Source organism: Caloenas nicobarica, chromosome 5 (assembly GCF_036013445.1).
Source record: "Caloenas nicobarica isolate bCalNic1 chromosome 5, bCalNic1.hap1, whole genome shotgun sequence".
Classification (NCBI taxonomy): Eukaryota; Metazoa; Chordata; class Aves; order Columbiformes; family Columbidae; genus Caloenas; species Caloenas nicobarica.
The window spans coordinates 66,259,206-66,274,874 of record NC_088249.1 but is presented as its reverse complement, the minus strand read 5'-3'; the positions used below and the strand labels follow the sequence as shown (position 1 = coordinate 66,274,874).

Sequence of the window (15,669 nt, the reverse complement as noted above, 5' to 3'; positions counted from 1 at the left end):
CGATATTTATTCAAATATAATCATGTCCTCACATTCTGGAACATCATCATACCTCTCCAAACCCTGAAGTCCATCATGAATTTCTTGTGACTCTATTTCCTTTTTCCATGTACAACAATCTACACTTGCCAGCCCTTATTGTTGGGCTCTTTTGAGTGTGATTCTTTTGTGGGTGTCTGCTTTTCTTGGTGAAGGGTCTGTCTGCCCTGCTGCATTCTATTGCCAATTAATTTTACTTTTTTTTGCATGTATCGCTACCTGGACACTATTTAAATTGACTTTTTAAATGAACTGTAACTAGGGCTTGTTTTTGGAGTAGGGCTTATATTTCGAGCATCCTCAGAAACCCTGAGAAATCACGCTAGGGCTTATTTTTGGTGTAGGGCTTATTTTTGGTGTAGGGCTTGTTTTCGGTGTAGGGCTTATTTTTGGGAAAAAAGGCTATGCAGAGGTTTTTCCACGTCGCTATCTTAAAATTTGGTGACGCAGCTCAGCCCTCTGATTTTTTTTCCAAAAATCTTTGAATCTGTTTCTTTACATAAAGTCCTCTGAATATGAGAGACCACGTACAAATGTCAGCCCTCTGATTTTTCCCAAAAACCGTTGAATCTGTTACTTTACGTTAAGTCTTCTGAATACGAGAGACCGCGTACGAATGTCACCTGTTACGTGGATAGGAGGTGATGTTTTGGCAGCATTAAATTTTGGTAGAACTTCCATTGAACTTTAAAACAGCTTTTGCTGGGAGAGGTCTCCCACACATCTTTTCCATCACCTCCGAGGGGTAGGTGTCGTTACTACCCGAGGGGACCGGGGGACAGCTTTGGGGGTGAACGGGAGGGACCGGCGGGGACTCGAACCGCTGACCCGGAGCTGCGGGCGGAGCGCGATCCTCCGCTCCGCCAGGGGGCGCCGCCGCCTGACGCCTCCCTGCGGGGCGTGGCGGATGCTGCGGGGGCCGCGCTGAGGAGGCGGCGGCCGCGCTGACCGGGAGCGCCGCGCAGGGCCCGGCCGCCCCCGCCGCCCCCGCGCAGGTGAGTGGGGCCGCGCAGGGGTTCGCCCCGCTGTGCTGCGGTCCTTGCTCTTCACCGGCAGGCTCCGCTGGGTCTCGGCGAAGGGTACGGTGCTTGTCCGGGCTCGTCCCCGCCGGCAGCGCAGGCCCCGGGGAGGTGGGGAGCGGGGGGGAGGCTCCCGGGCCTGCCCGGGGGGGCTTAGGGGGTGTCTGCCTTGTGTATTTCTCCAGTGTTGCGCTGTTACGAGAGACTACTTCCCTTGTGTTTTATTTTTAAGAGTACTCAGTGTTATTAGGAGGGGGTTCTGCCCCTCTGGCGACCCCCTGCTCGGGGGTCCCGGCCCAGCCACACAGGGACCTGCTGGGGAGGGGCCGGAGGAGCCAGCGAGGAGCAGCTCTGCTGGGGGACAGGCCGGGAGCTGCCGTGTTCAGCCTGCAGAAGAGAAGCTCCGGGGAGACCTGATTGCAGCTTTTCTCTGCTTAAAAGGGGCCGGGGAGAAAGATGGGGACGGACTTCTTAGCAGGGCGTGTTACGGCAGGACAAGGGGTGATGGTTGTAAACTAAAGGAGGGAGGTTCAGGCTGGACACGAGGAAGGAATTGTTGGCCCTCAGGGTGGTGGGAGCCTGGCCCAGGTTGGCCAGAGAGGTGGTGGCTGAACCATCCCTGGAGACATCCCAGGCCAGGCTGGACGGGGCTCTGAGCAACCTGGGCTGGTGCAGATGTCCCTGCTCAGGGCAGGGGTTGGAATAGATGAGTTTTGAAGGTCCCTTCCAACCCAAACTATTCCATGATTAAGAAGTGGTGTTTGTAATAGCCACATCTAATAGCTATCTAAATGTACTATTACATTAACTTTACAGGGAGCTCGTGGTTTGATTAACACAACTTCAGTGTTTGCGCTTCTTTGCTGTATGTCGTATGTTTGTGCAGTTTTTATCCAAGAGCTTTTAAGTCAGAAATGGCGCAGACCATTTGAATACAAGTTTAGCTTGTTCGGCAGAAGCAGCAACATCTTGTCAAGCCACCAAACACAGCTAAAAGCAAAAATTTGCAGATAGAGTAAGAAAATAACTGTATTAAAGTGCTTTTCTTTCAGTGCATGTGTTTAAAGCACACACTAATTGTTCTAGGAAATGGATTTAAAATAATAAAAGTCTTGTCTGCTGTCGTGTGCTCCTGAGTGCCCCATGTGCTGGGCCCTGCGGTATCTGACTCAGGGGACTAAGTCGGCTGGAAACCACCCAGTTGAATAATACACGATGGGTTTTTTTTAGCTGGATTTGGCTGAAGCTGGTGCTGGGACAACAGAATGAAGGCAAAAGCTGCCAGTGGGACTTCTTACTATTTTTGGTAACATCGTGTTGTGATAAGAGCCAAAGCCTTGGTTCTGCTTTGAGCATCAGAATAAACTTGTTTCATAAAATTAAATGAGCATCCGTTGTATCTTGTGGAATTTGTGAAAGGTTGTTCTTCAGTGGAGCAGAGATTAAAAGAAATTAGTGTGGAGTGGATGGCAAAGAATGGTTGTCAACACAGTAGAATAGAATAGAATCTTTTAGGTTGGAAAAGACCTTTAAGGTCATGTATTCCAACCGAATACACAAGATGAGGAGCAGGGTGAGGTGCTGGCAGCGATGAAACAACATGAAACCTTAGAAGTGAGGGGGAATAGTTTGAATTTACAGTGGAAGGACAAATTCTCTGTCATGGTGAAAACTCGAGAGAGTTGCCACAGATAATCTGGCCTCCCTGCTTCTCTGATGCTTGGCCCCTGATAATGCTGTATCCAGGACACAGGCCACCAAAAGAAGGAAAATGGTGATAGAAAACTGCCCTGCAATGTGTTTAGATGTACTGCAAGGAGAAGGGATTGAATGGGGTGGTCCAGGTTGCAGCTTTAACTTGTCTCTGCCTCAGAAGAAAAGCAAAACCCATTCTTTGTTGATTTCACGCCGGGTAAGGAAAGTCTGGTCAGTTCTGTTTCCCAGTGACTTGGAAAACTTGTCAATATTTATGTTCCCTGATGTAAATAAAAACAGACCAGAAAGTAACAAAGTGTCGAGATAGGAATGCAGGGATGTGAAGTGAGCAGCAGTGATTGCGTCAGTCAGAGGTGGGAACGAGCTAAAATGTTCATAAATTAAATACAAATGCGCCACCACGTTACATCTTGTGAGTCATTTTGTCCTCTATGTACCTGGGTAACCCGTTTATTTATCTGGAAATGAGCTTTTTGCTGACAGCAGATTTGATGTAACGGCTCCGGGGGAGGTACGAGAAGAGACTTTTACTGCTGTAATTCTCATGTTTCGTGTGTTGATATTCATGTTAGAAAAGATTCCTGGCAGAATCCAGTTTGGCCTTGTAGATAATATAGGCCATGGATCACAATCTGCAATTCCTGGTTTTAGCTTGGAAATTATAAATGGCTTTAAAATCAGCCTCCGCTATCATTCTGCATCCTTTTTCAGATAAGCTATGTGCTCATGTTCGTTATAAACTGCTTTCCAGATTCAATACTTTAAGATAAGCCGTGTGCTAATGTTTATTGTAAACTGTCTTCCAAATTCAGGACCGATCTCTGCGTATTTTGTAAATCTGTAATACAGATTAATTAGAAAGGATGGATTATTTTCCTGTGGATGTTGGTAGTCGAGAGTGAAATTGACTGAACAGGTCCAGCTTCTCTTTTCACTTCATGCTGCTGTCGGGTGTATTGTCCAGAGGCCGAGCAAGATACATTAATATTAGTCTGCTCTTAAGATTATATCTCTAAGACGCACTTTGGAATTTACTGCATGGGCTATTTTATTGAATTTACCCCCTTTTTTTTTTTTTTCTCAGCCATGTTTATCACTATTATTCAGTGAAAGTTTCAACTTTTTAACTGCCTTCTACCTACTTGTTCTTTAGGATTTTTCATTTTAAAACCTTTTTATGGCCAATACTGGTTGCTGTTCTGTGGTTTCAGGTGCAGGTACGTGCTGGTCAGTGACCTCGAGGGTTATAACAGTTGTATTTTTTAGATATGCAGCTTGGTGTTCTTTAATGTCTTTAGCCTTTATTTACGATTTTATAGAAATATGCATTGGTATAATCCCTGTTAGATTGCAGTGGCAGGCAGTGTTTGAGGTCAGGTTAAATATTAGCAATCTATATGTGGTTTGTCTCTTCTATTTACATGTGGAAGAAGCAACTAGATTGGATAATACTTCATGGCATTGACTCATTAAAGGCTGCTTTGAATTGTTTTTGATAGTGTTGACATTTTACCAACTAGGAGTTTTTAGGAAAGGCATATTATGCATATTTTATACATAATTTCATTATTTGTCAACAACTGCTCATGTGGTGGAGATCAGAGGTGCTGTCAAAATTGAACAAATTGGTTTCAAGAATTTTACAGCGAAATAGGTAGAGAGAAGTACGAGTTAATTACAGTTATCTGAGAGTCACTGATACTTACCGTGCTATTTTATTTATTTTTTCATAGCCATTGTGAAACTATGTGGAAATGGGGTAGTGGAGATGATTCTCCTTCCAAAACAGTTGTAAGTATTGAATTCCTATTAAATAATATTTTCTTAAGAATTTCTGACTTGGAGAATCTCTAATTGATGATATACTAATTGTATGTATTTGCTTTTTTTTTTGTAAATAAGTTGCTTAAATAGTTTTATCGTGACTCGGTTTTAGGACTCGAAAAGTCAGGTTGGGTTCTTGCTTCCTGTCTGCTTGGTATTTAATCTCTCGTGGGTAACACAGCTGCTCTATTCCTCTTCGCTATACTTATCTTGTTTTAAGAAACTATCTGTAGGAATTCCATAAGCTTTATCTGAAGTGTATTTGTTATGTATAGCGTGTTCGATATCAATATTTTGTTGCCACAAGGTGCAATAAAAGTATTGCTGGTTGTTATGATGCAAATCCAGTAAAGGAGAAAATTCAGTTTTAGATACTTAGTTTGGCTGTATTTCAAACAAATATTCCTAAACCAGTTTCTAAGATTTATCACTTCATGTATCTTCCAAACTTGCTAAAAACTGCCCGGTATAGGTACATACAGTATATGTAAGTTCTAGTATTATACTCTCTAATAATAAGATTTGCCAGATGTTTAAAACAACCGAAACAAACACCAACTGAGGACTTTTTTTTTTTGTCTGCACCATTTTGTTTGTTCTAATATACTTAATATCTGCAGGCTGCAGGCTCCCAAAATGCAGGAAACATGTCGGTGGCAGATTTGACCGACCAGCTGACGAGGACTGAACAGCTGGTGACGCAGCTAAAGGAGCTTGTCAGGGAGAAGGATGCGGAGCTTCGAAATAAAGCTCTGCAGCTAAAGGTACCGCGCATGCATTCTTGTCAAAAAGACTGCTTAAAAAAACCCCTTCAGGCCTATTTATCATGAGCTGTTTTCGTAGCTACAGGGTTACGGTCGGTTGTAGCAGCTCTGGGAACACAGGGAGTGTTGGTCACTGTTACGGTTCCTGGATATTACTGCTTTTTGCCAGTGTGTTTTCTGTTCCAAAATTGTAACCGAGTTTGGGGATTACAGAGGGAACACGTGTTCCTTGCTTGAGCAGATGCACTAAATCACTGCAAGGGACAGATGACTTCCCGAGAGTGAGGGGTGCATGGTCATTTTAGCCTAAATATGGGGAAAAAACCACCATCCAAATCATAACTGGCCATGTAGTCAGATCTCAGCTCACCTCAGGCTGAATTCTGTAGATAATTTTTTATTTCTCCTTCCACTAGATATCTCTTTTTCTTGTATAATGATCTCAGTATGAATGCTACTACATATTATCCTCTGCTTTTGACTGGTGTTAGGAAGGACAGAACTAGAAAGAATTTACATGTGCCAGCCTCAAGACTTTTGAGGATTTGCTGTTCTTCGTTGTTTTCTAAACAGTTGTAAGGTTGGTCTGTTCCTGCAAAAGACTCTTTTCCCACTTTTAAAAAATATCTCCTGTGGGCACTAACAACCAACTGTTAAAATGTTGAATTTTCTAGAACTCATTGTAAATTGTCTCTTTCAAGGAGATTAAATATGCTTTTATAGTATTATGAAGGCCTCTTTATATATGTACACATATATGTATGCATGTGTATATAAAAATAACTTTTCTTGGTAAAAAAATCAAGCCCTGAATTTGTATCACCATTAAAAAATAGGAAAATTTCTAACATTATGATGCTCTGGATTCTGTACAATAATAATAGCTGTGTGCAGAAAGTTTAAATAATGAAAGGAAGGTTGTTTCATATATACAGATCTGTTGCACGTGACATTATAATGTCTCTTCAGGGTAAAGATTTTTTTGGTAATCACTTTGGATTTCTCTTTTTCTTGTTTTTAATGGAAGAATTGAAGGCTGCAGTTGTTCATGTAGCTAATTTAGTCCTTCACGACTTTGATGTTTGTAGGAGGAGAAGGAATCTGCTGATGCCAAACTCTCCAAGTTGAAGCTGCAAAACAAAGCCAAAGTTGCATCATTAACCTCGCAACTGGAAGAACTTAAGAAACAGTTACCAGCATCAGGAGGTGGAGAGGCAAAAGCAGAACAAAAAAAGGTGAGTGTCCTTCCATTTTAAAGCAGACATCATTTCTGGAAGGCTGGAGAGAACTTTGTGTGCTGGACTCAAATGTGGGACCCAAGTTCAGGTTTTGAGCTGAGCCGGATTAGGATCAGGGTAGACTGTACAGGTGCTGTCAGTCTGTCTGTGTATTTCTGTTTCATTCTTCTTTTATTTTTCGATCGAAACTTAGAAAATTGTACATTTCAAATTGTTTTAGTAAAAAAAAAAAAAAATCTTCTTCTCAAGGTTTTAGCACATATGAATCAGGGAGGTAAGTTTTTGGGAAGAAATGAAAACAAAACCTAACTTGTTACTTCAATATCCAAAATAAAAATGGAAATATAAACATGTAGTGGAAATGGAAATATAAACACCTTGGTAGCAAGATGTAAATTAAGTGTACGAATGTCTTATTTAAATGACCAGTGTTTCACTGTTAACAAAGATTTTCAGATCTGTTTGTAGTAGCACAGTTGTATAAGTAGCCTTGTATTTCTTCAAAATAGATATTTTGACCTTGTACATCTTCTAAAATAACTTTAGTGAGGCTCTAATATTTCCAGGGCATTTGTTTTTTCAAAATATATGCTGAAAGGGAACAGGAACAGATCAGTTTGCTGAAGTCCCTAGGTGTCCTCAAAGACGTGCTGTAGCTAATTATTTATGATTCTCTTAAAGGATTCTGATCTATTTTGCTAATAAAACGTATTCTTAGCAGTTGCACTTGATTTCTTTTCAATGGCAAATAATTTCCATAACCCAGTGGTTATATCTACTGAAATTCTGATTAGAACCATTGTGCTTAGGAACAGTTTAATTTACACTTTTTTTTTCCCCAATAGTCCTTTTTTTCCTCTGAGTTATATGTTATATATACGGCCAACACGTGCCAGATTATATGGATTACAATTGCCAGAGGAAATGAATGCCCTTATTGTGAGTTCTAATTATCATTAATAATTAAAATATGAAGATTTTTACAAGCTTAATACAAATTCTGTGCCTAATTTATCTGGTTTCTACATGGAATATATAATATATAAGAGAACCGAAGCACAAACCATGGGTAAAGTCCACTTTTTCTCACCAATATTATCTGAATAATTAGAGTTGCAGAAGTCATGTGTTACCTATTTACAGAATGTAAAACTCCCTGTTTTTGCAGACGTCCAAAGATGGTGACCAGGAGAATGCTGCGGCAAATCGTGGAAAAATATTAGTGCTGAGAAGGAGAATTGAAGAACTAGAATCCCAGATCGCACAGAAAAATGAAGAGTTACAGAGAAAGGTGGTGTTTTATATCATATGTGTGTGGCTTTTCACATTGGTGCTGTAGGATCGTGGTGAAATATTTTTTTTAAAGTATATTTATATGTTTAATTATATGTTATATTATTAAAGCGGTATTCTGAGGGTTTTCTGTTGCGTAGACAGAGAAGTTTATACGCTACAACCTGTCTGAGCAAACGCAGCAGGGATTCTGTCATTGTGTCCTCGGTGAGCGGTGAATCCTCATCTGTGTTTTTGTAGTCATTTGAAAAGGAATGGAATAGGATACACAAATATGAACTTTGCGGGTTCATGCTATGTTTAAATCTTGTATTTTGAATGAAAATGCTTTTTTTCTTGTTGCAAAAATAAGTCATAACAGGAAGAAATGTAGGCAAGGGCTGATTTCATGTTATGGTTTGTAGCTGTTCTCTCCAGTGATGTGTTTTGTGACATGACTGTTGGCTGTGGAAAGTGACCGGAATGTCAGAGAGAAATGCTCATTAATTAGAGATTACACTCAAAATTGAACTAGATTGTAAATTTGATTTTAATTTTTTCAGTACCCTAAAACAGGCAATGAGGAAAGAATACGAACTGTTATTCTGTGCTCTAGATAGCGAAATTATGGATTACAAGCAATGTTGTCTTTCCATTTTCAGAGCGCTGAGCTGGAGGCCCAGCGGAGTCGCGGGGCTGAAATGGATTCCATGCTGGCAGAGAAAGAGAAGAAGTTGGCTGAGAGGGATGCGTATATCATCGATTTACAGATAGCCTGTGGATCAAGTGGTGCTGCCAGTGAAATACTCTTGCCCAATGAAGAACTGAAGGTATATTAGCAGCTCAGATATAAAATCTCCATAGAGGTTTCAAGGTACCAGCAAATTCTGATGTGTTGTGCGGTGGATCCTCCTCTGAAGCACAAATTCTCTGCAGTTATTCATGTGAATAAAAATTCTTTACCAATTATTTTAATTTATCTTAGTAGATCTCTATTTATTTACTTTTTGGTCAGTATCATTAATATGTATTAGGATCAAGTTCAGAATCTGCTGACAGATTTCATTCAAATTAAAACCAAACCCGAATTTTGAGTTTAATGTTGCTTTAACTGAGGGAAGGGCTGGGATGTGGCGTCATGATGGTTGCTGGATCTTTTTTCTGAGTCCATCCTTCTAATTGTCTTTTGGTTTGCATTCTAAAGAATCAGCTGGCCGTTAAAGAGTCCTCACTACAAAGCATGCAGATCCTAGTTCAGAACCTTACCAAAAAGGTTGGAGACAGTGAAGAAAAATGTAGCTTGTTCCAGGAACAGATTGAAAGTCTTAAAAATATTCAGAGCAAAGAAAGAGAGCATTTCCAAGGAAAAGAAGCTTCATATATGAAAAATGTAAGTAAACACACTGTAAAAATATTGACATTCTTTGGTGGAAGAAGTGGTATCCTGGCTGTAGTGTTTCTATCTCAATAGTTAAGAAATGTGTTTTGAATTTTGGATGATTCTTGAGTAAAGATCTATACGGTGATCAGATGAAATGAGAATAATGAAGCAGCCCATGGTTTGTGCTGCTGATAATTGAAGCCGAAAGTTTTCTGCAAGAAAGGAGTTGAAGAATGTGGCTGGCGTTTGGGCCGGGAGGAACCCGTGTGTGACAGAGTGAAGTGAGTCGTGCAGAATTCTAGTTGAAGAACCTCCAGACGTTTGTTTGCCATAGCACTACATGTCAAGGTGCAAAAATGCGCACGTCCGATGGCTGGAAGTAGTTTTGGGTTATTGTGGCCGTTCTTGGCACGAGTGGCTGTTTGCCAGGTCACCTTCTCTTGTGCCGTGAGCTGCCCGGCACACCTTTACTCTTGGGAGGCAGCAAAATTGGGACTTAAGGTAGAATACACTATCTTGCTGTACCTTTAGTTAGAGAATTCAGTGCTTTTACTCTGCGTTTGTGGACTGGTTTCATATTTACTTTTTATGTGCTTTTAGGTACATATGCTTCAAGATATTATCCAGGAAAAGGAAAAGGAACTGGAAGAACAGAGACAAAAGCATGAGCAGGAGCTCTTTAAATTAGCTGCTAAATCTGATGCTAGTGCTGACCTGGAACAAGTACGTTGCTTTGGAAACTCAGTAGCTTGCTTTGATTTAGGTACACATGGGAATTTAGAATCGTGAAATTACAAACCTCTGCGGCACAGTTCAGATGTCAGGTTGGGAAAATAAAGGTAAGTCTTTGTAATCTGAAAGTTTTAACTCCTTTATTGATTACTTGATTTTTTTTGTTTGTTTTGTTAGCTACTAAAGGCCTTGAAACAGAAGCTCCATGAAAAAGAAGAAGTCATGCTGGGAAGGACACAGGTGATAGATGTCTTGCAAAAAGAACTGGATGCCAAGGACCAGGAATTGAAAGTAAGAAACAGCAGACGCACACACCTAAACTCATCAGGTCAAATACAAGTTGAAAAAGCTATTTGGTTGTGCGCAAAAGATAATTTTGCATAAAATATTTAGGCAGTTCTCTGGGAGGCTTCAACATGTGCTAATAATGCAACCATAGTTGTGCAAACAAATATTAATTTCAGGTAGGAAATGACCTTAAAGGAGAGGTAGAGTCTATAAAATATAAACCTGTCAACTTTCACCCGCAGTTTGTCTTGATTTGTTTTGGGAATTTGCCAAAGGCACTTAGGGAAGACTTTTTGCTGTCAAAAGATTTCAGCATCTCTAGTTAGAGTCTAGAGTGAGCCCCAAAACAGGCTGCTTTTCCCGCCCCCCCCCCCCCCACCAAGAGAGTGTTTTGCTAGTAGTGTGCCTTTCCTTTTGCTGGATTTCTGTTGATTGCAAAAGCAATACCTGATCAAGGTTCTTTGTGTTTAAGCACCTCGCATGAACTCTGATTACAGCCTTTGGGTGTTGCTGCTTCAGTTCAGCAGCGTAGAAAAAGGAGGTTGCAGTCTCTCCGAAAGGCTTTTGGGACTCTTTGCTGGAGCAAATGCATTGTAGCCTGTCTGGGCTGTGCCAAATCCAGCATTTTAGCTATACTATTTCCAAAAAAATTTCCGCTTACCAAGAGGGCTGCCAGAATCAGAATCTTACTAGAAATATTTTTAGCTATGTACCCAGGTAGATGTCTTGCTCATGTAGTTAAGATCCAAGGTAGTTTAAGCCTGTTTAATTAGTCCTTCCCATTTGTTATGCCTCCTGCCTTATGCAGGTTTTTTTGTGTGCTTTTTTTGTAAATTTTGGGTTAGATGCATCTTCCTACAGTGATGCTCTGCAAGAACTGATGGTACCTTGTGCTGGTGTGTGTGGGGGACAGAAATGGGGGAAGGTTTGACTATGGCAACATGAGCTTAAGCCACTTTAAACTGTAATGGAATCTCATCTTTAGTATTAAAAAAGCAGGAAACTTTGCTTTATTTACATAAGCAATTTTAACCATAGTTTGGAAATGTTCCCTCTGCTGTTCTGCACAGCTTCTTTACCTGGATGTTTTATCTTCCTAGGTTAACGTATCATGAAAGTAGTTTTTTGAACAACAGGTCTAATGTGAGTGGACTGCTCTGTTACAGTGATCTGTAATATTTTCTACTTTTTGTGCATTAAAATAAGTAGCTTAAGGCACTAAAAGCACTAATGTGGAACTAGTCAGCCTGTCAAGAAGAACTAGATCAGTTTAACAACTGTAATTTTAATTTCTGTAGGTGACGTCACCTGGGTGGCATTGTTAAACTTTGGGATCAGTGTTAGAGATCTGTTTGCTTGATTTTTCTTTATATTCTGTAGAATCAAACATTCTTCTTTATTCAATTTTCACCTGTGGGAGTGGTTGGATGTAGTTGGCACTCAAATAGTGATGCCGTTTTGCTCAAGTCTCCACTTCTGTCTTGGAAAGTCAGAGCTGAGTAGTTCTTGCAGTACAGCCAAGTTACCAACAGTAGCCCTGATTTTCCATTATAATATATGTAGGAATACAGATATAATATTCAAGAGTGGTACTAAAAATATTTTGCATTAAAATATAAAGGTGGTTTTTGATTTTTTTTCTTTCTTTTTTTTTTTTTTTTTTTTTCCAGGAGATAAATGAAAACCTGAAACGTCTTCTGTCTGAAAAAGAAAACCTCCAGTCTAAACTGGATGCTGAGAAACATGTAATGAGAGCCCAGTTAAGAGACATGATGGAGAAACATGAGCTTGAAATGACAAAAGTTAAGGAGAAATATAATGCTGAACTGCATGAAATTCAAGAGAAACATGAAACTGAGCTGCAAGAGAAGGATCAGGCCCTGGTTCAGCTTAAGAAACAAGTGGCAGAATTAAGCAGTAGTGGACAGACTGACTCAAAAGGAGTTAAAGAGCTGGAGTCTATAACCAAAGAGAGGATGGAAGATTTAGAAGGTAGCCCATTTAACCAGTTGTTAGCTATTAACGTTTTTTTTTGCCACATACTATTACATATTCTATGCTCGTTTCCTACCTGTTGCAAGTAGAATGGCATTAAATTTGGTGGAAGAGTTATTGCCACTCTAATTAAAAAGTGCCTGTGATGAAAAACTATAATAATGAAGGATAGAAATACCAAGATAATCACACAAACTGTAAATTTCTCACTACATTTCTTAGTGTTGTATTATTCTTTAGATGCAGTTGTCTTGTGTGAGTGTATAACTTCCAGTTGCTAAAGGAATTAAACATAAGTCTGTATTAATAATCTTTCTAGGGTTTTAAATACTTTTTTGTGTCTTGATTTCTTAGTGCAAGTGAAACTGAAAACAGAAGAGGCCAGTAAATCTGAAGCAAAGTTTCTGAAAATGAAGGCTTGGTCTAAAGCAAGGATCAAACAACTGGAGGATGAATTAAAAATTGTATGTGTAACATTACGTTTAATATTGCATGCCTATTTTTAAAGCTACTGTGCTTGGGAGGTTTGGCTGAAAAAATTAAAATGTGAGGGTAAATAGAATATTAAAATAACTTATTCAAAGTATCTTTATATATGAATAAATGTATAAAATTGAACAGGCATAAAATGTTGATACAGGATGAGTTTTAACAAAAACCAGTACAAACTGTTGTTACCAACATTCAGGAGTAAATTTGTTAGAGATTAGTTTATTGAGCTTCCAAATATTAGAAAAACAGGTATTCTATATCTTACTAGAAGTTCAGGAAAAAGAAGTTGCACTGGCTTTGCTGTGTTTCTGGTGTTTTGGTGCATTTGAAAAACTCGTTAACTATTTTTTCTTCTAGTTTTCATCAAAGAATAATGATGTATCTACCTTGAACAATCGCGTCTCAGAATTAGAAATTGAAAATGAAGAATTACAGTCAAAACTGCAGTCATTATGTGAAATCAGAACTCAAAATGGTGAGAAAAAATATCTATGGTAGAATTTTCAGTTCACCAGCCTAAATTGTTAGCAGGTTAGATTTAAAGCACTCATCAATATTTAATGATCAAGGAGTGAATTTTATGGGTAGATGGACAGCACAGCCCAACAGAGGCCTTCTCACTGAAGTGAATTATTATGCAAGTTTTCATTTAGAATATTTCTTTTAAATTTTTATTGATCTTCCGGTTCGTTTTGTGTCCTAACGAGCCCAAATTATTATGTTTTTACAGAAGAATTGCTAGCAAAGCTGGAAGTCTATGAAGAGCAGCAAAGGAAGTTGCAGGCTGACCTTGACCAAGTGACCAAGAGAGCAGCTTCACAGGTTTACTTGAAAATCGATTTGTAGGAGTCACTGATTAACTCCAACAGTGCTAATTAGACTTTGAAAAGTGTATTAGCTGGATTTTGGAGCTGAAAATTAATTGGGTGATATATGGAATTGTTAGTGGCTGTTTGGTAGGATAGCAAGCTGACAAGTTTTGAGTTATTTAAAAAGATTGATTTCTACTTACTTTTTCCACATACCTAAAAATATATTTTTCCAAGCAGTTTACTATTTATTTAGGTACATTAACATGAGTCTTCAAAGTGTGGCTGTTATTTTGTCAAGTTTCCATAAGGAAATAAAAGCTGTAAGCTGGACAAATGGATTAACAATAGACATTAATCATGATAACTTTGTACAGCCCTAGCGGCAGAGCCAGTTTGAAACAGTTAATTATATTTCTCTACAAAATAACTTTTTATTACAAATTTTGTGGAGACATTTTGGTTTTGTTCTTGGTAAAATCTTAAAAAATAGTTTGATGAGAAGACAGAAACATTTTTACTGTTCACGGAAAAAATTAATAGAGACTTGTTATCCTACAAAAAGACAGTTGAATATTGTTTTACTTCGAAACATTGCTAAGATAAAATGTGCAATTTTGCTTAAAACAGCCATTTTCAGTTTAAAAATATTTCAGATTAGAAATGTAACTTTACTTTGTAAAGTGGTGACTCTTGCTTTTTACATAACCTACAATAGAATTATCACTTTCGTAGATCTATGTTTGTGCGAAGTGGTAAATTATAATGAATTGTTTTCTCTGTGAATGGTTTGCCAACTTAAAATGTTATTTCTGTTTGCGGTGGGATTTGGTAAATATGTTTTCATGTGCAATTTCTGTGATTAGGCCAGTGAATCGGGCAGCGTGGATGAACTGCAGAGTCACCTCCTGGAGTGGCAAGAAAACGTCGCAGAGTCCGAGGAGTCTCGTGAGCAAGTCAGAGAAGAGAAATCTGCCATTGCCTTGAGAATGGCTCAGATTGAGGAGGAGAGAGAAGGTGAATTGTTTTATTTACGATAAAATTATCGTATTTCTACATACATGTGTGTGGGTCTTCTGTACTTCAGACCGAATTGACAGCACGCCACTGTGGCTGATTTCTGTAGTTAGTGAAATTGCTTAAATTTGCAATTTCTCCTTTTTCCTATTTCCTTAAACCTGTTTTTCATGGACTCAGTTTTTTTTTTTTTTTTTGCATCGTTTTTATGAACGGATGTGCTTGTTCTGTTTGCCATCTGAGTTGCTGCTCTGTGAGACTGCTTGAACTTCAAAAGCTTCTTGTCTGTACATGAATGATCAATGTTAAAAAGTTCACCATGGAAATATTAAATTATTCTTAAAGCTGCTTGCCCAGAACAACCGATCAAGGTGTGGGCAACGATAGTGTTGGTTAGAATTTGATTAATAAGGGTGATGCTTTAGTAAATTGTACCTGAGACAGAGTTTCTCTTTAAATGGAATGAATTAGAAACCTTTCTTAGAATATTTAGTAATCTGTTAGTAAGCATCACTTGATAGGTCAGCTGAATAACATTAACTGGCAATGGTTTGGAGCTAGATAAAGGTATTAAATTACAGAAAAAAATATTCCAAGTAATCTCAGGTTTTATAGTTTTCTAGATTATTAACAAAACAGATGATGAGAAAGTGAAGCAGCTTCTCTTAAAACTTATAAAAGTCTGGTTAAATTTCGGATAGTTTTTACTGGTTTTTTTTCCATGCCATCTGGTACTATATTATAATTTGTGTCCTGTTAGTTAACTGGGGGGGGATTAATGGCAAATTTTAACTTCTACAACTTATCATCATAATTAATCCAGTTAGTTAATTTGAGCCAAATGTTTTTAACCTGCGATTGAATTATTTTTCATTTACATGATCAGTTTGAAAGTTCCACGTGTAAGCACAGAAATGTTTTAAGGGTCATGTCTCTTCTTTTTGAGCAATTTACGCCTGTAATCCTTTAGAATCGGAAGAGAATAATATTTCCTTCATTAAAACAACCTGTTGTTTCATCTGTGGTAACTACAGATCCCCATGCAATATTAATAACAGTTGGAAAATTTCATCTGCGCCATCC

The 15,669-nt window shown here is 38.9% G+C and overlaps 1 protein-coding gene across 10 annotated transcripts in view; it reads left to right on the top strand.

Moving 5' to 3' along the window:
• The first annotated feature begins 971 nt into the window (after window positions 1-971).
• The window catches only part of LOC135989945 (golgin subfamily B member 1-like), a 41,572-nt gene continuing 26,874 nt past the window's right edge, over window positions 972-15,669 (top strand). For 8 of the 10 annotated variants that reach the window (XM_065637080.1, XM_065637079.1, XM_065637082.1 and 5 more), the window contains exons 1-14: window positions 972-1,034; window positions 4,508-4,565; window positions 5,219-5,362; window positions 6,451-6,597; window positions 7,769-7,891; window positions 8,535-8,702; window positions 9,077-9,262; window positions 9,854-9,976; window positions 10,163-10,276; window positions 11,944-12,265; window positions 12,623-12,732; window positions 13,118-13,235; window positions 13,491-13,582; window positions 14,436-14,586. In XM_065637080.1, the coding sequence (XP_065493152.1) occupies window positions 4,521-4,565; window positions 5,219-5,362; window positions 6,451-6,597; window positions 7,769-7,891; window positions 8,535-8,702; window positions 9,077-9,262; window positions 9,854-9,976; window positions 10,163-10,276; window positions 11,944-12,265; window positions 12,623-12,732; window positions 13,118-13,235; window positions 13,491-13,582; window positions 14,436-14,586 (1,843 nt within the window). In that variant the 5' untranslated portion in view covers window positions 972-1,034; window positions 4,508-4,520. Of the gene's footprint in view, window positions 1,035-1,057; window positions 1,119-3,962; window positions 3,992-4,507; window positions 4,566-5,218; window positions 5,363-6,450; window positions 6,598-7,768; window positions 7,892-8,534; window positions 8,703-9,076; window positions 9,263-9,853; window positions 9,977-10,162; window positions 10,277-11,943; window positions 12,266-12,622; window positions 12,733-13,117; window positions 13,236-13,490; window positions 13,583-14,435; window positions 14,587-15,669 lie in introns of those variants that run through there. The other 2 variants (XM_065637077.1, XM_065637076.1) reach the window with 2 other exon arrangements.